A 23,830-nucleotide genomic window follows, 5' to 3' on the forward strand; every position below is an offset into this window, starting at 1 on the left:
CATGAAGCAGGTGTGAAGCAAGGAAACAGCTGTAGATATTTTGAGCCAGCCTTGTTTACTATAAATTGCTTTTAGGGCTCCAAATTATTTTCTGTAGTTCACACAAAGTCATTCAGCAGCTCTGGAATTTTATAATGGTTTACAGACTCAGTCAGTTTCTATGATGTCTAAATAAAGTAACAAGTAACTGTATGGTTTGGATGTTATTTCAATCTAGAGACTCCTTTAGTGTACATAAAAATATATATATCATTGAAAAGTTTATCTATTACAGTGATTCATTAAAAAAGTGAAAGTTATATTACATAGGTTCATTACACACAAAGTGATAAATTGAGAGCTTCTATTTATGTTCATTTTAATAATTATGTCTTGCAGCTCAAGACAGCTCAAAGACCAATTTCTCAGAAAGTTTGACTATCATGTATATCACGGTTCTTCTTGCATGAATTACTGCATCAATGCAGCGTGGCATGGAGGTGATCTGTCTGTCCCTCTGCTGACGTGTTAATAAAGCCCAGGTTGCTTCCATAGCGAATAACTAGTCTGCTGGATAAAAATCAAGTCAGCACTCTTGTTCATGATTTCCATAACATAACTATTCTGCATTAAATTCATTTTTTATTAAATCCGTCATATGTAATATTTTCTGAGAAACTGATTATTGTTAGTTGTATAATAAATCTATAATACAGCAAATTCCCTGTTTCAACTAAATCAATTAAATAAATTAACATTTCAATGATATTGTAGGTTACTTATATGCTTCTGTATTTGTCAGCTTTACCTTGTAGAAAATGAATATTGCTGCTAATCACATGCATTCTACCAGTTTTGACTGAGGTGCATACTCTTATTTGGACTTCTAACGTTGGTTTTACCACAGGTTTAAATTAGGATCCTTACAGGCAGGCTTTGGGAGGTAATAACAGCCCTGCCAAAATTAATAAGACCGTTATACGTACGGTACATAACCACACAGCTGGCTGGCTTCAAAACAATAACAATGGCTTGTTAAGAGATAAAGAGACAGTACCATTTATGTGTCATCCAGTACAAAGGTGAGCTAGTGAGAGGAGATAACTTGGCTGTAAATATTTGTCTTTACTCCTGGATGCTGAGTGTTTGGAAAAGACAGTAAATTTGACTAGAAAGAAAGAAAGAAAGAAAGAAAGAAAGAAAGAAAGACAGCAGGAAGGGAAGAAGAACGAACACAAAGAAGGAAAGAGCAAAGACAAAGAGGAATATAGGGTACAAAGAAGAAAGGAAAGACAGAAGGGCATAAATGAAAGAGAAATGTAGGAACAATTAAAAGACAGAAGGACAAAAGAAAGAGAGGAAAGAAGGAAGGACACATGGAGGAAAAAAGTGGCCACATAGACAGAATGACACAAGGAAGTAAGAAAATAAGAAAGCAAATGAGGAAGGTAAAAAGACGCAAGGAAGGAAGTATGTAAGAAAGGACAACATCTAGACAATACCATAATAATAAAATCAGAAAATACAAATAATGGAATCCTGGTACAAACTGAAATCAAATTCCAGAGTTTTCCAGAATGTGTGGGAACGGCGTCAAGACGTTTGTGTGGTGTTCTGAAGGTTACATGCAAGAAGGAAACCCTCTGCCTGCAATCCATCCAAACAAACATAGAGCAAGCTGGCGAATGGGATGACATTCTGTGTAACTGAAAGCTCAGCAAGATGTGTTCACATCATGTGCTGTCTGCAGCATCACAGTTCACTTACTGGAGCAATGCCGAAACTCGAAGCGGACATGAGACCCTCGAAACATGTCCACCGGGATGGGGAGCTTGATCTGCTCGGCCCAGCGGGGGCTGTTGTTGTGGTACAGCACCAGGGAGTGGTACTCGTCCCCGCCTGGCTCGCCGGAGCCAGCAGCCACATAACCCTGACAGACAAAAACAAGAGAGTTTAAGAGGTGAACGGGCGGAGAAATAAAAGGACTAGCAACAGAGTTATGAGGACAAGCTTTATATGCGTGTTTATATGCATTCGAGGGTTGCATGAAATGCAGCAGTGGCAAGGTTATATTTGACTCTACTTTCTCTCCAAGGCTGAGGTGGTGGAGGAAACCACATAGCTGAAGCAGAAATGGGCAACACATCTAACACACACTCAGCTTCCATCTGGGTGTGCCATTTATAAACCCACCGTTTAAACACTCTGACAGAAACAAAACAAAAAAATCCGAACAAAAAGAAGTATTTTACCTTGAGGATTTGTCCATCAGCATCCAGCACGTACAGGGTGATCTCCACGTTTCGGGCAACGCTCTTCCCACCCTTTTCGAACTCTCCTTTCTCCAGCGTCATGTAAAGGTCGTTCCTCATCTCACCTGCAGGAGCAGAAAAGCCAGAGAGGCCTCAACACATTTAAGAGGCACAGTCTATACGGCATTATTAGGGAGCACTAAGATATTTGAGTAATATTTCACAGCAGGGGTGGACACATTTGAGCTAGCAGTATTTATTCATGTATTTCCTGCTGCCAATGGCAATGATACTTAGGTTTATTAAATAGCTTTAGGTTTAAAGAAAAAGAGATTTTCACTTTGGAAAAAAAGTCATAGAAACACACATGGTGCATAAAACTGCTTCTAAGACTGAGGCCTCTTTTGCTCAGGATTCCTAAAAACATTACTTTTAATGCTTTTTTTTTACCTCATAAGGTAAATGTTCTCTATTTAATCTCCTCTTGTGAAACCTGAACAAGTAAAATAAGAAGGAAATCAAGAAGGATGTTACACTTTATTTTGTTTATTTTTGTTATGTTGCGGTTTATTTTTTCCTACAGTAATCATCTATTTTAACTTTATAGTATATTTTCAAAGTACGATGTCAACTTGCAACCCTAGATGAGGTTTAATGGTTCTACAACATGAAATAAAACCAAACATTGCATGCAACATTTCAGGTCCCCTCCTCAGTCACTATAACTCCTCTTAAAGATGTATGAAAAACCTTGAAATAAATTCATCCTTTTATTGCAGGAGCATGAAAAGATGACTTACTGCACATTTTTGTCAGTTTCAACAACTTCCTAGCTTAAGAAAAATTTGGCTTTGGTTCCAGATTTTTTAGGAAAAGCTTCAGAGCTTGTTGTTAAAAAAACAACATCAAAGAGTGCCATCTTAGGGTCACCAAGACAATGTTTGGTGTTGGGGAGGTGGCTTTTGAGTGGGACCCAAGTGCAGACAGGAAAGCAGCAGAAGACGGTGGAGAAGATTTAATAAATAAAAAGCAAAACCTACAGTCAGGCATGAGGAGAATGAAGTTTGGAGCATGGGCAAAAAACCATAAGCACAAACATGGGTAGATTTGGCAGGAACAGAGCGGACATGGCATGAAACAAGCAGTATGAGCCAGCGAACCACCAACATGCATCATAAACAGGACGCAAGAATTATTAGGGAGCTAAACCTAAGGAATGAACTGAAGCACCACCTGGAAAACATCAACACGATCAGAGAAAAAACACAAAACAAGACTCAAACACCTTGAAATAATGACAGATGGCTAGGTTATTATATTCCAAGGGATATGCATTAAAGTTCCGCATGCAAATCATTTATTTGGGCAGTTGGCCATTTCCTTGATGCACAAACGTTTGACTGGTAGTGTAAATTTAAGTCAAAAAATGCTTAAGCTAACAGGACCAGTTGGGGAAATTGTGATGATGGAAAATAAGAAGAATGAGAAAAATGTGGGTGATTTCCTGTATATGTTGGCATTGCATTTATAAACAATATATCAATTATTGTGATATGTAAAGTACAATTGTAGGATCTATGATACTGTGGGCTAGTTTCGCTTCCAAAGGCTGAGGAAAGCTGTTGGAGCACATAGCACTACAGTGGGGCATTTTCAAATAAAATCTTGCAGCATTTGATAAAAAAATGAAAATGTGTCATCACTGTTTCTTTCAAGAGAATAATAATTCAAATCACACGGCCAACTCAACATGGGAATGCTTCTTTTATAGACTTTACAGGGGCCCTTTCCTGCTTTTTTTGACCGCATCCTCAAATCTGCAAAGCATGCAGGGTAAAAGTCAGCAATGGCTTGCTTCCTCTTTTTAGCAGAGGTTTGAGACAGATTGTGAAAGTTCTGACTTAGAAAACAACCATAAAGTGTGTGTGCAATCATCAGATCCCTACCACAGGGGTCAATGTTGTTTTTCTGTCCTTAACAGCAGAAACCATGGCAACATAAGTTATTCTATATAATCTATACTGTATCCTTGCTTTACACACAGAGAGAAACACACTTGCACAAACACAAATTGTACAGGAAGGCTAAGACAAGGTGAGTTTTTTTTTTTTTTTTTTTTACATTCACAACAATAGGGAAACTAGAAGCAGAGAGGGAAATGGTTAAGGAAAATGCCAAAGGAAGAAAGCACTCTAGTTTGTGCAAAACATAATGAGGAGGAATATGCAGTCAGTCAGATACAAATCTAGACTAGCAGCATGAGAAAAAAAGGACATACTGTTTCCTTTGCCCAAGGGCTGACTTAAACATATGAAACAAGTGAGAGCACTCAGCATTAAGGGTCTGCAGCCAGACAAAGACAATGAAAGATAGTAAAGATAAATATGTGTTAGTGAGGTCCTAGAGTGACAGTCTGTGGTTTGTCTGACCAGACAGGAATCCACTCATAAAAAAAAAAGAAAATCTGCTTCTTCATGAATGAAAGATCCCCTCGTGTTCTTTCTAAACTGATACTGCACTTTCCTTAGTTGCTTCTCCTCTTGCGAAGGCAAAAACATGTACCTGTTTGGTCCCGTTTCACAGTCTAGTGGAATTTTATTTGTTACCAAGGCGACAAGACTGCATCAAACTAAGCCTTGGGGTCTTTAATTTAAAAAGACGACAATCTTCAAGAAACAATATTTCATCTTCTGTAACATAATTCCTTCAATGAGCAGGTCATTTAATAAGACAATAAAGAGGAAAATAAAAGGATATTAGCTGAAGTGTTGCAATATAAACATCTAAATGATTAACACTTCATGACTGGATGATAATAGCCTTGGTATTTTGTGACAACTGTTAACAGTCCTTTTCCAAGCACTCAATTTAATAGATAAATGATTTTGTTTTTGCAACTGAAACTACTGCTGAAACCATTTTGAATCAAAAAAGAACCTCCACATAGCCATCTAGGAGGCATAGCAAACACGTGGAAGAAGATGCTCTGGTAAAAGAGACAAACATTTTACGTATCCTGAATGCAGATCTCTATGAGTAGGGGAAAAACACTCTAAACACACCATCTCCCCTGTGAAACACGATTGTGGCAGCAGCATGCTATGGAAATGCAGCAGGGACAGGGAAGCTGGTCAGAGTTGATGGGAAGATAGTGGTGGATGGTGGTGGCACCGGGATGGTGGTGGAATGACTACAGGCCTGTAACCCTGACGTCTGTGGTCATGAAATCCTTTGAGCGGCTGGTGTTGAAGCACCTAAAAGACATCACAAGACCCCTGCTAGACCCCCTGCAGTTTGCTTACCGAACAAACAGGTCGGCAGATGATGCTGTCAACTTAGGTCTACATTTCATCCTGCAACACCTCGACCACCCAGGGACGTACGCCAGGATCCTGTTTATAGACTTCAGCTCGGCCTTCAACACCATCATACCAGACATCCTCCACCAGAAGCTCACCCAGCTCAACGTCCCAGCCTCCACCTGTCAGTGGATCAACAGCTTCCTGACAGACCGACAGCAGCAGGTGAGACTGGGGAGCATCTTCTCCCGCAGCAGATCAATAAGTACTGGTGCTCCCTAGGGGTGTGTTCTAGCCCCACTCCTCTTCTCCCTGTACACAAATGACTGCACCTCATCGGACCCGTCCGTGAAACTCCTTAAGTTTCTACCCTGCCATCATTCAGTCTGTCCTGTCTTCATCCATCTCAGTGTGGTTTGGCTCATCCACAAAACAGGACAGGTCCAGACTGCAATGAATAATCAGGACTGCAGAGAATAATCAGGGTTGACCTTCCCTCCATCCAGGACTTATACAGGTCTAGGGTCAGAAAAAGAGCTGCAAAAATATCTGCAGACCCCACACACCCTGCACATAAACTATTTAGAGTTTTACCTTCAGGCCGCCGCTACAGAGCACTGTTCACTAAAACCAGCCGCCACAGAGACAGTTTCTTCCCCCAGGCTGTTTCTCTGTTGAACAACAGCATACAGATGTTGCAAATGCACCTTTTTATTTATATATGTGTATATTTGTATATTGTATATAAGTATATTCTGTAATGCAAAAACAAAAACCAGAGAGCAAAGTGTACCGGAGACAAATTCCTTGTTTGTATGTACGAACTTGGCAAAAAAGCTCATTCTGATTCTGATATAGGCTAATCATGGAAGAAAACCTGTTCGAGGCTGCACAAGAATTGAGACTGGGGTGGAGGTTCACCAGCAGGACAATGACCCTAAATATCCAACCAGAGCTACAATGGAATGGTTTACATCAAAACATATTAATGTGTTAGAATCAACAAGGCAAAATCCAGACTTAAACGGTTTTGAAAAGAGATGTTCACAGACACCATACCCCCAAAATGGCTAGCAGGTCCAACGAGAGCAGCTGGACCAACACTTCATTGTTAGGTAAGGCAGAGTGGACAAAGCAAACTATAATAAAACTACCGAACATTTTGGCAACTTGCTAATATTAAAAAAAACTTATTTTCATAGGGCTTTCTTGATTTTATATCTTAGAGTCAAGGTGTGAGACATAGCTCTGTCAGTCTTTGTATAGTATTTTATACACAACCTCTCAAAGAGACAGATTCACAGTACAGGGGATCTGAGATCCACTCTTTTTGAATTCATTAAGGTACACCCGACTGTATCTGCTATTAGCACACTGTTGCTGGTGCCCTGTTGTAAGTCTTCCAGGGTATCCCTGTAGCAGAAAGAGAGGCTATAGCGTAGTGTACAGGTAGCCAGACACTGCTGTCCATCTTTGTAACAGGCTAAATAGACTCAGGTGAGGCCAAAATATGTTTTTTGCTTTGTTTTGTGTGCATTTTAATGTTATATATCATGCAGAATGATGAATTTCCCATTCCCATTTAAGGCTGCAGAATACACCCCATTCAGATTGGTCTTACTTCCTCTAATATAGTTATGATTATGACTGATTTGTATTATGTGTTCTATCTATGATCATGTCTTGACCTAGAACAGGTCAATATGACCAGGGTTAAAAGCTCTAATACTCAGAGTATTCAGGAGTTTAAGGAATGAATGGACTGAAACAGTTTCAAAACAGAAACTACACCATTAAAGCTGAACAAAACAGAAAAAAGTAGATTTACTGCAAATGTATGCTTAGAGATCTGTAGATGTAAAGTGGCAAAACATATTTCTGAAATAAGTAAAATATGATTATGTTAATGGTGAAATGGTTAGACGATTAATTTGCTGTTAAATTAGCTGTGTTACCACATGAGTGTCTTGTTAAATGTTCTGTGAAATGATATCTTCCTACGTCTAATTTCCTGTTGAACCAGGATCTTGGGGCATTATATACTGTAAAATGGTAAAAGAGCAATCTTAATTGTAAAGAACTGGGGCATTTCATATAACACAAAGAATTTATAGCGATTCGCAAAACAAAACTTTCAGGTTTTGTCCTGTTTCACACAAAACTGGAATTTTATGTAAAACACCACAACAAGATAGTAAATATTTCAGAAGGGAAAGCAAAATGCAACATAGTTTTTGCATTTTTTCAAAATAAATATGTGGCTAGAAGAAGGCAATTGTTGAAAGAAAGCTGTAAGAAGTCAGTTTGGCACAAACCCCAGGAAGACAAGGGAAACTTGTGAAAGAATGAACATTGCACATCACATAGTTGTAACTAGATGTAAACAATGGCTAAACAGAGAGACACAGACTTCGGCGTACATCTACGGTAAAGCTGGTATGTATTTGGTCAAAAAGTCTAAAATTAGTTTTTAGACCTTTATTAGAAGTCTAAAGTTAGACCTGTTATAACAGAGATTAAGAGCAAAATAGGTAAAATAAGATGGACTTGAATTCAGAACATCATAATTACAAGCAGAGCATCTTTACTAGAGGAGCAACATCTCTCTGCTTAGTTTTATTGTTGTTACTACAGGATTAAATACTTATTTAAACATCCACAAAATATACTCTGTTTCTCATTTACCACAGAGGCATTTTGTCAGCGCTGCATCATCTCTGAGTTACGAGCATCTCAGTCACAGACATGCTGCTGCTGTATGAGTGTTCTGGTAGAAATTACGATTAATTGTGAACAACTTTCACTTTTTCTTTTATGGAAACAAACTGAAGGACATCTTTGGTGTAGCGTCTTGCCTGTAGAGCTATAATATTTAGCTACATTTTGATAAAATGCATGTTGTTTTCAATCCATAAGTACAAATATGTACATATCTAAACATATTTACTGCTACTCTCTCAGCTTTTTTAATTTTTAGCTCTCGAACAAACAAAAATGTAGTCTTTTAATGCACATTTTTACTTCCGCAATATCGGAACTAAAACAGGAACGAAATGAGTTCTTTCATACTGAATAAAATGTGGGCGTAGTATATTTTACACAATTTACAGATTGTATTGGTGGTCCTTTCACATTCTTCATTTGTTTTGTAAAAGGTATAAATCTATAAAGGCCCTTTAAACTTATGTTATTTTTTTTTAAACTTAGCGGCATCAAGGCTATTATTATTTTATTGGTTTGCACAAAGCCATCTTAAAATGAAGTTGTGGAATATAATTTTTATAAGTTTTCATACTGCCCCTATTTAACCGACACTGTTGTGCGAAAAAGAAAAAAAGAAAAAAAAAATTGAGGTTCTTCCGCTATCTGCCGAAGGAAGTTCTGGAAAGTCCTACCAGGCATGATGATGTCAGAGAAGCCCAGTTTCCTGGTTATGCACACCCCCCGGGTGAAGAGCACCATGTACTCTCGTCTTAGTTGGTCTATGTCTCCATGGAGGAGCTGTAGAGCCACCGCCAGACCTAAAATATGACATAATGACAACATTCAAACTTTGAACATAACATACTGTATTCTTACACAGCCACAGCTTTGCCTTGGTTAGTTCCTTTCTTTCTCTTTACCAAACCCACTGAATGAAGACCTCAAAATAAACCACCACCCTACTATCAACATAGTAAACAGTAAAGTATTGGATAACTAAAATGAAGTACAAGATTGGACACATTAAGTTTTATTAGACACAAGAATACTAATATATTTTTGCCAACTGCTACTGCTATTTATTGTATAGAGGGAAAGCTGACTCCCACACATATACATAAACAGGGAAATACAAGCAGCCAGTGAGTAATGTGTATCCTTTCATCATGAGGAAATCTTGCATAAAGGTAGCAGTCTCAAACCAATATCATTATGCAACAAATTCAAATATCGGCAATGGTATAATAAAAAAACACCATCTTGCATTCATAAGGCTAAAACTGCATCTTTTCGATGCCCCTGTGAGAATGCCTTTCTGTGTTCGCTGATCAGGGTGAAGAACAGGAGAGCTGTCAGAGAGAGACGGGTCGATGCAGGTAGTTATCGCTGTTATGGATGAAGTTTGAAGGAAGTTGTGTGCCACAAAAGAACCAATTTGCTAGGAGTCACAGAGCAACAATGTACTGGATGGGTTTTAGAACACTGTTGTACAAGTTTTTCACTAGCCAATGAACAAAAAATCCCACAAAAAGACTCCTTAAGTGTTCATAATGTGCCTGTGAAAAAATCCAAAATGAAAATGCCAGAAACTGCAGTCCCTTACATGACCACTTTAGGCCACCTTGATTTTAAATGGCTCCCAACTTAGCGCATAAATCATGTTTAGAGCAAGGTGCATACAAACAAACAAACCAAAAAAATTATAAACACGACATTTGATATTTTAAATACACACTTTTCTGACACAAAATGAGGATTGAGCAGAGTGCAGATGCCAACTGTAAAAATATCAGCTTTTTTGGACAAAAGAACCAAACATTTCTCCTGCTTTTATGTTGAATGGATGCGTGGTTGCTAATCTGTAACAAAGAAAAGGAGTGAGCACTCTTATCCTCCCCAAAAATCCTGGTATGTAGGAAAAGAGGGTGAGCTTCAACAGGTGAAAATGGTCAATTTCTCTTCACCAAAAACAATCACTCTATGCGTTAGGATTATGCAATAATTGTAAACTCGGCCCCAGGGAGATGAATAACCCAAACCTCAAAGATAAGGATACAATACAATTTATGCTTCAACAATAGCTCAAGTATAAAATGTGTAATCTTTCCACATTGTTTACTTTTTATGTCAGAATGAAACATCTGTGGACATTAATGAATCATTTTACTAAATAAACAACTTCTCTATTCATGATTTAACGAATGACAATAGGCTGAAGCAACCTGGGGGCCTGAGAAAAAAAGGGTATTTAAGCTTTACTTCCAGCCACCAAATGTGTCAAATGAGCTTGAAGTGTGAAATTATGGACAAACCAACATGAGGTTGTAAAGAAACTAACTGTAGACTGACTTACCACTTTAAGAATGACTTATAGTGGTACCTTTGAACCATTGCAACTAAAGCACAGACTGTTAAATGTCTGTAAATGCTAGACGGCTTCTATTAACTTCGTCCATGCTTTACAAACTCACTGCATGTTCATAAATGCTGATCAAAGAGCATGAATGACATTTACTTGAGATTTTCTTTAAATGGGAAGTTTCATCATAAGCTTTAATTTACCCATGTAGTGAAATACAGGCACACTGGGCTAGCCACAGATTGTTATAAAATCCCTGGGTAGGGTGTCGGGCTGTTAGGTCCCCAAGCTACTGACGTTTCTCCTGACATCCTCATCCTCAAGAGATGTGTCACCACATAGTTCTTCCAGTTTCACATTGAAGCTGGAAATTAATATAATTATCTATGCTATAAATGGCAGAACACAAAGTAAAAGGAAGAGCTGTAAAAATCTGCAATTTAAACTGACTTTTCAAAATAATTTATGGAATACTTAGGTTCATATTTCCCCTCAGAACAGATAACATTGAGATTTCAGTGAAGCACAATGAGAGCCATTATAAACGAATGGAGAAAACACAGAATCTCAAGAGGCATTCGCCAAACAATATAATGACAGTCAAACATTGTAGTTGTAATGTGATGGCCTTTGCTGCTTCAGGACCTAAACACATTGATGGAACTGTGGATTCTGTTGTCTGCCACAAAAGGTTTAAGCAGAATCTCCGGCCATCAGTTTGTGACCTTAAGATCAAGCACACTTGCATTATGTACCAAGACAAAGACCCGAAGCACACAAAAAAGTCCAGCTCTGAATGGCTGAAATAAATAAATAATAGGGACGTAGTAGCATGACCTTAAACATCTTAATCTGGGTGTTTGTGATATAAAAATGACAAAAAAGCACAAAAAATGAAGGTGCACATACTTTTTTATTGTACTCTACGCAGTGTAATCTTAATTTCAACCTTTTTCTATACACAAACTCTTGAAACTATTGCAGGGAACTAAGATCACTATTCAGCTTGGTAGCTGTAGCAGAGGCTGACACAAAGACCTTCAACATTTGCTGTTCTCAGCTCACGTAAACTGCCTTTTCTCAGCTTTGAAAATGAAATAAAGAATAAGAAAAAAAAAAAAAAAAAACTCCAGAAAAACAAAAACAGAGTGAGTTGTCGCAACCTCTTCTGTTGCTGCCTACACGCGCGCATGCGGGCGTGGGAGCTGAATTATCAGCCTGACTCATACAGAGCCAAATTCTTATGAAATCTCATTTATGGATTACAGAGTCCAAGTAAACAAAATCATCATCCACACTCAGCAGCCCCTTCTATTGTCTGTTGAGTTCAATTACCTGAAAGGGACATGTGGCCCTGAAACACAGGTACAGAAGGAAAAAAAAAAATATTAGAGTACATGGGATTGAAGAGCTCTTCACAAATTTTTCCTTTGTATTACAGCTTGTGTACTTTGAATTTAAGGGCAAAACTGTTGTTTCCTCCATGCTAATTGGCTGCAGATAGGAGACTCTGGTTACATTGCCAGGCCAGGTTAAAAAAGGACCCATACAGACAAATATGTGAATACATGCACGGAATTGAGCATGGGATTATCTCACTCTGCTGCACACTTATTTTCCTTCCTGCTGACAGGAAGATTGATAAATGGTGATCCCCTATACAAAGGCACAGTGCTCTCTAACCCTAGCATCTGTATTCTTACACGGACAAACTTCAAATAAGAGACATTGCTAAATAGTGAAGATAAACTACCACAGGTATATTTTTTATAATGTTTTCATAGTGCCACAATAGAGCTGCCCCTTTCAGGTTATATTTGTTATTGTTGTATAACTGTAACTCAGGTGCAATGATGTAACGCTGTCCAAATTTAATATGCCTGGTAAAGATATGTAAACTGCTTTAAAATTGATATTTCATTTCAATTGTGCAATCTCATGCCAGAGAGAGTTTTCTCTATTCTGGGGGGCCCTGTAATGACAGTAGACTAAATACGGAATAACTTTTTTAAGTTAATTCAAGTTACTTTCGGATGCCAGAGACACATTTTATTCTGACTGCCCCCCTTAAGTAAAAGCTGATTGATGGCCAATAAATCTTCTCTCAGGTTTTCTTTTAAGATGAGGAAGTACCTGCTAAAAAGAACCTCCCACTGATTTAATTCATAGCTACTCTGACTGAATGTAAACATCACTGTCAATTTTTAAGGCCTTTTGTGAAGGCCTTAACTGTAACTCCAAAGATACGATGATGGACACAGTTCTAGAAAATACCAAAGCATTATCTTGTTATCTTTAAGTGACATGCTTATCTCCAGGCCTCAAACAGAGTGAAGCAGAGAAGCACAAACAATCATGGATGTAGCGGTATTAACGCTTCTCTGCATGAGCATCTCCTATTCATCTGATCCCATGGTTGAGGCTGTGTGATAAGAAAACCAGTCAGCTTAAATTACAGTGATGAGCAAATCAAGCTGAAATCTAAAAGGAACTTAACTAAGATTTTATTAGAAGTTCAGTAAGAGATAAGAAACCAGCAGGAGGAAGCTGTGACGAATTAAGTTAACAGGTGCCTAACTTTTTAATTATCAGATATGACTACAAGCTTTTGTTGTGAAATGCAAAAGGTCTAACATTTTCCCCACTATGGACACAATTGAATTATTTTATGCCATTTACCCGTTATGTCATGAACCAGTGTGGTGTGGAAAGCACTGTTCTGACTCTACACAATGTGTTTAATGGCTCTTTCTCATCACAGCACTTCAAGCTCGAGTATGCTCATGACAATTTAACATCTTAGACTTGCAATAAGTTCCCTCAAGAAGTTATTGCTCTTCTGGGGGATTCTTGACATTCTACTAATCACTTCTCTCTAATTCCCCTGCTTACTGCCAATGGTTCTCAATTATCAAGCTTTTGTATGGGGTGAACAGTTGTGCTTCTCTGATGAATAAATTAATAATTGAACAGAAATGGTTGAAGGCAGGTTCGGGGCGTACAAGTTATAAACTTGATCAACTGTTTCTGACTGAGTACCGCTGGTTGTACATTTGTCCACTAATGCAAACACATGCAAAATAGCTATCACTTTCAAACTAAAGCTTAAATACTCCCCAATTGTATTCCCCTTAATTCCTCCTTTTCTGTATTATTAACTTGTAAGGATAATAATATTTAAATGTTTTACTTGAAGAAAATATATTTTTTGGAGCAGAGTGTACCATCTTGGTGTCACCAAGTCTCTATGCCAGCCATTAGCTGCAATATATACACCAACGGGTTATTTGGGAAGCACACACTTAGCTTTTCTCTAGCAAACACTTCAGGTGGGTATGTTGTGAAACCAGAAAAACAATACGTTGCAAACCTCACACCCTTTGGTAAATACATTATGGAGGATCTGTGATGTTGTTGATCTTTTACCAAAGGGCCTGTGAAACTTGTTTGAATGCATTATGTCATGGATTCTTTAAAAAAAGTACTGGTGGTCAGAGCCAGAAAACAGAAAATGGGCCATGAATGGGTCTTTTGAGCAGGGTAACTATCAAAAACATATGGCCAAACAACACAGAAATGGTTTACGAGACAGAAATGCAGTCTTGTAGCGTCATTTATATTTTCATATTATGCTGTCAGTTCAACCTCATCTATTGATTCTTAGTTCTTTAGTTTTCACTGTAATCTAATTAGGTGGTCATAATGTAATTGTCTTAAATAAGAAAAAGAAAGGAACTTTGAACCCATTTTCCACATAAATTTTACCACACGTTTTGTGTTCTTCGGATAAATGTTAGCATTATGATTTCAGCAAATTCTTCCACTGGCAAAAATCTAGACTTCCAGTGAAAACATCTTTCCAACAGTCTGTAGCATGGGTTTCACTAATTTCACTGAAATAGGTTGTAAACACATTTGCAATTAAAAAGAACTATGGGTGTTCTTATTGCAACTGAACTTCGGTTTATCTTTATTCACCAAATTTAAATCCTTTATACATCCTTTATACAATTTGACATTTATTTGTCCATTTAACAGAACCTCCTAGTCCAAAACATAATTTGAAGAAACATTTACTGACATTTAACAACCACTTTCTGTCATCAGGATAACCAGAATTTACAGTTCTCATGTTAAGGCTAGAGATTACATATGTATTTATAAATGTATGTCAGTGTACCCAACTTTCGTTGCCCTTTCTGCTTTTAGTTTTCTATTTTCAGTGCATCTTTCCTCTAGTTCTCAGGTTGTTCTGCATTATTCACAAGTTGCAGTTACTCTAGTTGGTGACTTTCATAGGAAATGACAAAAGTAATACATCCTTGAATTTTCAAAAAAGAAACGCAAAATGATTACTTCTCACTTCTTGTATGTGATTTTATGATACCTTTTAACACTGACAGTTTTTCTTTGACATCCAAGGCACTGAATGTTCTGACTTCCCGCCAACCTGTTGCTATGGGAAACTGGTGATGCTGATGTTCAGTATGATGCAGACACAGCTATCTACTTACATAAACCATTTGGATGCATATGAAATCACAGATGTCTGCAGACACAACCATGTTAGTGCTGCTTTAGACAGGAATTTTAACATCACATAAAAGCTGTTTCCAGTAACGGCGTCAAACTGCAAGATATTCACAAGAGAACTGAGCTGCTAGGACTGAAGGTTAGTGATAGGTTTAAAAACGACTGAACCTGTCCCTGAACGACCAAAAATTGAAAAAAAAAAATAGACTCTTACCGGTGTTGGATCCAGACAAGTTGTACCTGGAATTGGCCTTTTTTATGATGTTCTCGTGAATTTGGTACCACTCAATCTCTGTGTTGCATCTTAAATGGGAAGACAAATAAAACCCATTTTAAGTATATTTTATAGATGACAGACTTACAGAAAAATGTAAAAACAGATACATATACAGTTCTGGTCAGAACTATACATAGACACATCATGGGGTGAATGCCATATTAAGTTGGGATTTTAATTACTGAAATTAAACGTTCCATATCAAATACATACATACATTCCCACTAACATTTGGTTAAATGTTTCTTATCAAGTTGCACCTCCTACACACGCCTTTTCATAGCCATCGAAGTAGCTTCTAGTATGATTTAAGCTGGATGTATGAGTGCTCTTCCTGGCAGGATTGTTATAGCTCATATAAAGTTTTTTGTTTTTTTTTGGCACAGACCTGGCTTTTAATCAAATCCTATAAATCTTTAATAAGGTTAAGGTCAGGGCTTTTGGGAAAGCTTTTCCAGATGCCAAATGTCAGCCTGCTTCATCCATTCCAAAACCACTTCTGATATGTGTTTGGGATAATTTTCCTGCTGAGACATCCAGTTGGTTTTGGAACAGCACTACTGACAGGAAAACAGACCCACAGCACCATGTGGCCACCAACATACTCAACAGTACAGTATTATTTTGTTTTGAAACACTCTTCATGACTTATCCAAACAAAGACAAATAATTCAATCTTTGCCATATTTTGCAATAAATCTTTTCTCCAGAAGCCAATGGGCTTATTCTTGTGGGTAGCTGCAAATTTCACTGGTGTTCCAGCAGTTTCCAGGTCATGACAGGCTTAAGTCTGAGCGTGACAGCTTGGGTCCAATAACTTGGGTTTGAACTAATGATGTTGGAAGTTGCGGATGTTTAGAAATAGAGCCTCATTGAGTTCTATGGAGTTTCCAGTTGTTCTGAGTATAAGCTTCACTCAATTGTGATTGCTAAGAAGAAGTTAACATATATTTTCAAGGTTATAAAAATATATTTAAACCTGTATGTTTAATTTAGATTGCATTATAGAAAATTCACAATTATTTGAAACTTGTGCATTCAGTTCCTGTTTTAAAACATCATTTAAGTAGTATTGTTTTATGAATATATCCAAGTTTAGCTTTTCAGAAAACACAGCTAGGTGTTTCAAGTTGAAACATTTAACCATATGGGCAATAGAAACAAATGACTTTGTAGACCCAAAGTCCAAATACACTGAGCTGAAACACTAAGGTCACTACTGCCAAACCATCTTTAGTAATACCATGCATTTAAAATAAGTTGTATAATTTTTTTACTAAATTTACTTGTTCCATTTACTATTTAGGTCAAATTTCTGTGTCACCCATAACTTATCATGACACTCAAGGGCATGACTGGAGTAAATAATATTAGACCAGCAAATCCCATCTCTGCCAATTCTGCAGTCAATAAAGCCCATCAGAAAAGGATTTGTTTTTGTTATACGTTGCATTATATTTCCCGCTTTGTTTAATGAACAACCAGCAAAAAAATTATTTGTTTTCAATGTAAGTTCATTTAGGTTATGGAAGTACTCATCTGATCATAGCTTAGGATTCTGAAAGGCAAATGATATTTTCCTTTGACTTACGCATAAACCTTAAGCAAGTGGTCATCCTTGGAGTCAGCAGTGAGGAGATCAGCAATGCTGACAACAGCACAGCCGAATGGCCGCCTGTACTGCACATTGGATGTGTTCTTCTTCTCTCCTGCTCCCATCCTCCCTGCACAGACACACACAGTAAAAAGATCAAGAGAGTTATTAAAATGTACAACATACAAGCAAATCCAAATAAATCAAAGTATCATGGAAATGTTCATACATTTCAGGAACTCACTCATAAAACTTCTTTCACTTTTGATGCTTATGGCTTACAGATAATGAAAACAAAAAAATCTGCTTCTTAGAAGATTTGAATATTGCATAAGACCAACCAACCAGAAAAAAAAATATGCCAATTTGACCCTCCAAGGAAGGTACGCTACAAAGACCCAGCTGTTCAGAGTTCTGTATCAAAGTAGATTAATGGAAAGTTGAGTGAAGGGAAAAAGTGTGGAAGTACACAGGCAGCAACATGCATATAAGACTTTGTTCTATTGATCTGAAATAGAAATAAACACTTGAAATATATACGTATCACTCTTTGTGTCATAAATCAATGTGATGCAAGTTTTACTTTCGCCTGGTCAATTTCCTGCAAAGTCTTGAACGGGCTTTATTTTACAGCTGTCTCAAGGCTATGGTTGTGCCTGCTGTATGTGCACCATTTTCCACCACACGTTTTTCTTCCACTCCACTTTCTATTGACCTGTTTGACCATGTACTGAAAGGCACCCGTAAAGTGCTTGAGAAAATAAGGAAGAAATCTTACCAATTCTTATGATATGTACAACAATGTAGACATCTTTCCGTAGATCACTGCTTCCCAAATCCTGAAAGAAGATAATTGACTTAATTATTCTGTTGCTTTTATTTTACAGAATGAAGAATTTGTACAGAATTGCTCCATTAAACCTTCATTGCTTACCACAAACAGCGTGCATTGTCTGTCGGCCTTCTCTGGCCACTTGGGCAAGCCGCTCTTATTCAGCCTGACAAAGAAGCGTTCACTGTAGGAGAGGAGACAGACGGAGAGGGAGCACACACACACTGATTAAAAGAGGTCAGGAGCACTGGCTGACTGTCATGCAGAAATAAACGACTGTGTCCAAGTTACTCTGCGAGCAGGAACAGAATAAAGATTAGAAACCGTGTCAGAAATGTCAAGTGCTGAGCAGCAGGCACAGGCGGAATCACTTCAAAGATCAAACTGCTGCCATAGCTGTCTGAAATAGAATATGAGATGGCAGAAAGACAAGCAGAAGGAAAAGATGGAGGGTAAGAAGATATTCCAATCCCCAACGTAGCACGTCTGGAAAATGTCTGACGAGTGACATTAGCCTTTTCTTTGGGTGGGTAAAAGTTTGATTTTGTACATTCTGAATCCTTTGACACTTTTTATCCCGATAATGGACTGCCATAAGAAATAACAGTGTTAGCAATCATGACTGAGGTGATTAAGGAGAATTTGATAGTATCAGATATATCCAAACACAAAAAATAATCTGTATTTTTAAACATGAATTGTCTTGTATTATTAAGGTGGTATGGCATCTAAAGTGGCATGGCAACAGAGAGACAATACCTTGGTTTGTGGATTTATATGAACAAGAAAGCAACTTGGAATAAGATAGTCCAACTGACACTTAAAAATGCTCCGAGATAAAAAGTGACATACAGCCATATTAGCGTTTTAGTTGTTATAACAATGGCACCTTTTCAGCGTCAAGGTTTTGGTGGTTTTGATTAGTAAAATGACCTGAATTATCAGTCAACATTGGTCATCGTCTCCTCCTACAAAAGGGAATATTTTAGACAAGCTAAACTAAATAGCAAAAAACCCCATTGTGGCTTTGTTGGCATCGTGAGTGGTTTTTGGTTGCCTGGATATTGTAGAGTTGTAAGTGCTTAAATTGGTACTGGACTTCCTTTCTTCCTTCCTGAAGCATTTCGCCATTCATCTAAAAGGCTTCTACAGAAAAAAAAAAGGTCAGTTGAGGTCTAATCAAGCAGAGACCATTTTTACTCGAACGGACAGTAGATTATGCAGTATTATTTAATACTTTAGATGAGTAAAGGATTATTCAATAATTTTCCGAAATTCAAGTTTGCATAGGACTCCTGATGTGAATAACTGCACATAATGAACATAACAAGGAATCTGTGAAGAAGAAAGAAAACTGACCCGAAAACCTATACATCGCCTTTGAAATTGAATGTCATGCAAAAACAGGAAAGCGTGGATGCCGGCCGTCTTTTTTTTTTTCTTTGTACTTTTTCCTCCCAGCCTCAATATGGTGCATTTTAAGCAAGGCAGCAGCCATGTCCTGCTGGGCGCCTCTCATCTTGGCTGGCGAACTGAGGGCTAATCCAGTTAGGTGACTTTCACAGTCTACAGATAAGCAGAGAGAAAACCTTGTAATTCACTAGCGCTCGACAATGAGCCAAGTCGCTGGGCCTGGTAGCCCCACTAGCTACAGCAGTCACATCTGAACAGATCCTATAGGTTTATCCAGCATTCAGAGAGTTACAAAGAAATTAAGATCCTTCAAAAAAATCTGTTTGTGAAATTGGTCGGGCTTTAAATTTGAAGCCTGGACAAGCCCAAGACTAAGGAGGGAAGGGAGGAGGGAAGAAGAAAGGAAGGAAGGGACAAAGTAACGAATGAACAAACTTTTACACAATAGAAGAGGGGGAACATAAAGTTAAATATTCTCCCATACTCTATTGTTTTCTGTTCAATGTAAAATCTTAAAATGTAATTCGACTTTCCAGACTACATGGGAACCCTGTAAGTTATAATACAATCCAAAATGTTGCCACTGCTGTAAATATGACACGGCTGCCTGCACTGTAACTCAGTGTTTTGTGTATGTAGGCCACTGGGTGCCCATGCCTGAATTAATTATGCTCCTGATAATTAATTATACAAGCTCTTCTGATTTTTCATACATGTATTCCTTCTGTAAAGTTTTCCTTTTATTATCGACAGTATTGGAATGCACCAGTTTCTGCTAATTTGATTTAGACACTGATGCTCCTCATTAGCTGCTCTCTCCACAGCTTTCCACGCCATTTATCCCAACCATATGGAGATGGATACCTTTGCATCAGACATGAGATTTTGCGTGTGCTTTCCCCCGAACCCTAATTAGCGCTCTCATTGTCTAAATCTCAGTCGCCAATTAACAACTGCTCCAGCAAACACAGAGGAACTGGCCAATGCTGCTTTGACGAAAACCCTCCCTCACCGCCAAGTCTTCTGCTTCACAGCTACAGCGTGTTGATCACCAGATCCGAGGGGACCAACGTTCCCCACAGTGGGACTTTAACTGCCTCTAGCACCCTTTGTATTAACATAACTTGAATGGCTGCTTTCCCTCCCTTCTGGGGTCTGGTAGTGCTAGCTGCTCCCTCTGCTGATATTGACGATTGCATTAGGAGCGGGAAGCTCACCCGATGGGGGTGGGGTGGGTTTGCAGGTTGTGGCGCTGGATGGTGAGCAACTGACATGCAAAAAGATGGTTAGATTAACTCCCACTGTGCTTTCCAACCAGAAAAGGAGAATTTAAATGTGACACTTGCCAAGTGTACATCTTAAAAAATGAAAAGAAAAAAAAAAACACACACACAGTGTAACAAACTTGATTAACTGCTGAATCAAAAAAAAAAAAAAAGACAGCACAGTATTCACTACTGCAGTTAGCAATGGAGTCATGGTAGAAAGGTTTTTGTCTTGACTCTGGATTAACACAATAAACTTACACAGCAGAAAAAGGAGGAGGAGGATCGGTTTGAATGCAATACAGTATAACCACTGCATTTGTGTGTGTGTCTGCCATACCAAAAGGGGCCGACAAGGAGTCCCTACTGGACACAAAGAAGCTGCCACGGCTGCTAGTGTTGGTACAATATTGAGAAGATGGGTCAGACCCCCATCTGGTCGCGCACACAATCATCTGACAAATGGCAGTAACAACACAGCGGGAGCATTAACAGTATGGCGATCTGCCAGTCAGATTACATTAATGTGTGTGTGTCTATGTTTATGCATGACCAGAAAGTGAGAGACAACACTGACGAGTTACCACTGTGAGATTTTCCAAAAAGGACAACTGCGCCCAAAGAGCACAGAGGAAATGGGACTCTGAAGGCAATATTTTCAGTCTTTACTCCAAAACTCCTGCTATATGACTTATGCAAATGAAGAGACATAGGAAAATATAGAGTGCCTGCAAAAAGTATTTGCACCCTAGTGATTTGTTGCACTTTTCTTGTATTGTTAATTTAATGTTTCAAACAAATTTTAATGTCAGACAAAGAAAACCTGAGTAAATACATAATGGAGTTTTCCTGTGAAAATATCACATAAAGGAGAGTAGTGAATGTGTACATACAGCAAAGGTCCCACAGTCTGGAATCGAACCGTGGGGCGACCGCTCTACCCCTACACGATGCCCCACAAAGGCTTTTGGGCTTCAGTGAACTACAGCAGGACCCATTATCTACAAACCACAATTAGTCCAAAAGCACATCACGACCCATCCAGGAAGTGACAAATTAATCTCACTTTTCTCTATCAAGGTCAGTGATTTTGATTCAGCGATAAGAGAAAAAAATTGCATTCATTGGACAGTTCTGAAACAAAACTCACTGATGAGAAAACAAAGATCTGTCTCCAATTTACTAAATAAGATCTTGATGATCCCTACGAATTTTGGTGTTTACACTTTGGTGTAAACTACAAATCACCAATTCCTCCAGCTTATAAGAGTATGCGTTGATCATGTTTTGGTTTTAAAGAACATACAGATAAATATGTTAGCTTTAAAAGCCAATAAAATTTTTCAATATGCTGTTCTTGTGGTTTAAGCTTCTGTTGATAAATGGTAAATGGCCTGTACTTGTATATCCTTATCAAGTCTCCAGAGACCCTAAAGCACTTTACACTACATTCAGTCATCCAACCATTCATGCACACATTCACACACTGACAGTGGTGAGCTACATTGTAGCCACGAACCCCTGCCACCATCGCCCCGTCATAAGATGCCAGAGATGCAGGTTTCATATAAAGTATTGGGAAGGACTCCCCTTCTTCCAACTGGTGCTGCACGCTGTCAGTCAGCCGTGTCTCGAGGCAGAAAATTCAGTTCCCCAGAAACTTTTATAAAAACAACTGTAAATCTGGCTGTAAACCTTGTCAAACAAAGCATGGGTCACTTTCTGTTTTCACTACAGTTTGACACCCTTTCTTTCCCATATTTGGAAATACATTTTAATGAGACTCCATAGAAGTATGAAAGAAGGCATGGACCGCATTTGGGTTTCTGAATATATACTGGTTTAAAAACAAGGATAAATGTGACATCATTTCATTCTAAATATGTTTTCAAATCATTTTAATGATATGCCAGAGACAATACTTATCTTTCTGGAACCAAAAATCACAGACAGTCATGGCTGGGACACTAGATGAGCGTAACCAATCATTATTTAAGTTAATGCCCTTTTTAAACTGCATTAGTCAGGCCTGCTTTATTTGAAGATACCTTGGCTAATAACTATTCATCTGGCATCAATAATATAACTATATGCAATGTTATTTTGGCTGAAGTAGTGATAGTAGTACCATTACTGATTTTAGTTTCACTATGTTGTAGCTCAAAGCTCTAATACCAACACATCTCTAATCAAGGTAAATTATTCACACAGGTGGTGAGAACAAATCTGTCTGGTTTGAGTTATAGTTTAAAATAAATCCTGGATGAGGTAATGAAACATTAGGTCCCATCAATAGAATCCTCATTTCTCTGTTGTCATACTGTGAGGCAAAAATAACAGTCACTAAAGCATGACTTTTCAAAAGAGGTTTCAATGATGCCAAGCTCAATTTTCCAACCCACTCACTTGTCAGCCCCCTCGTTTTCTTTTTCCTCATGAAACCTCTTGTTTTTGACATAAAATTGAATTTCCTTCCTTTGAACTATGAAACTAGGGAGCTTAAACACAGTCCCCACTCTTTTGGGGTGACACCTCATCAGGAGGATGTGGCCTATGTGGATGTGTGTGAGCATACATCTATGCTGCGTGTGCAGACTCCTTGGGTGACAAGCTCTTTCATGTGGCGAGCAAAGACGCCATAATTTAATGGTAACAACATGGCCCTGCCCACTTTTATGTGTCCGAGTGTACTTTAACAAGATGCTTCATTTAATAAATCTTCACGACTGTATTTTGACCAAAAACAGAGGATTTGTAAATCTCAGTTAATTTAAAAGGAATTTTGTGAACTGCATACCAAAAACAAAATATTCAAATAAATACTGAAAAAAGCAAATTCTTGGAAATCAAACAAATGGACGTTGGGACGGATTTTTGGTGGATGGGTGGATGACTAAATGGGTGAACTTTTTTTTAGACACAGAAAATTAAGTTAATCAGAGCTGGAAAATACACACGTAACTTCCTACATTTCCAGATATTTCCAGAGTAGGAACCAGATTATTTAGATCTCGTTTTCACCTGAGCGGCCGATTCTCCCGTCCATCATAAATGTGAAAGAAAACTTCCAGCTCCTCCCCCAGATTGGCACTCATCAGGCTTTTCACATGGACAAACAAATGATGGGTGCTCGCAGGCGCAGAAGTATCTTTCTTACGATGCCGATGTTCCATCTGCAGCAGACAGAAGAAAATCAGGTGAAAAGATTTTTCAATTGGTTTTCTAAGTTGGAGAATCTGTCATTTTGCAAGGTTAAAAAAAAGGATAGCAAAGTTTGCGAGGTGTCAATATTAAAAAGATGAGAATGAACACAAATACATACAA

General features: G+C 38.2%; 1 protein-coding gene across 5 annotated transcripts in view; it reads right to left on the minus strand.

Moving 5' to 3' along the window:
• The window catches only part of dock4b (dedicator of cytokinesis 4b), a 160,538-nt gene that overhangs the window by 70,622 nt on the left and 66,086 nt on the right, over nucleotides 1-23,830 (minus strand). For all 5 annotated transcript variants that reach the window (XM_047389718.1, XM_047389717.1, XM_047389716.1 and 2 more), the window contains exons 8-15: nucleotides 23,528-23,679; nucleotides 17,931-18,012; nucleotides 17,775-17,835; nucleotides 16,994-17,126; nucleotides 15,340-15,428; nucleotides 8,926-9,051; nucleotides 2,232-2,356; nucleotides 1,747-1,909 (exon numbers count right to left, since the gene is read on the minus strand). In XM_047389718.1, the coding sequence (XP_047245674.1) occupies nucleotides 1,747-1,909; nucleotides 2,232-2,356; nucleotides 8,926-9,051; nucleotides 15,340-15,428; nucleotides 16,994-17,126; nucleotides 17,775-17,835; nucleotides 17,931-18,012; nucleotides 23,528-23,679 (931 nt within the window). The remainder of the gene's footprint in view (nucleotides 1-1,746; nucleotides 1,910-2,231; nucleotides 2,357-8,925; nucleotides 9,052-15,339; nucleotides 15,429-16,993; nucleotides 17,127-17,774; nucleotides 17,836-17,930; nucleotides 18,013-23,527; nucleotides 23,680-23,830) is intronic.

Source organism: Girardinichthys multiradiatus, chromosome 17 (genome assembly GCF_021462225.1).
Source record: "Girardinichthys multiradiatus isolate DD_20200921_A chromosome 17, DD_fGirMul_XY1, whole genome shotgun sequence".
NCBI classification, from domain to species: domain Eukaryota; kingdom Metazoa; phylum Chordata; class Actinopteri; order Cyprinodontiformes; family Goodeidae; genus Girardinichthys; species Girardinichthys multiradiatus.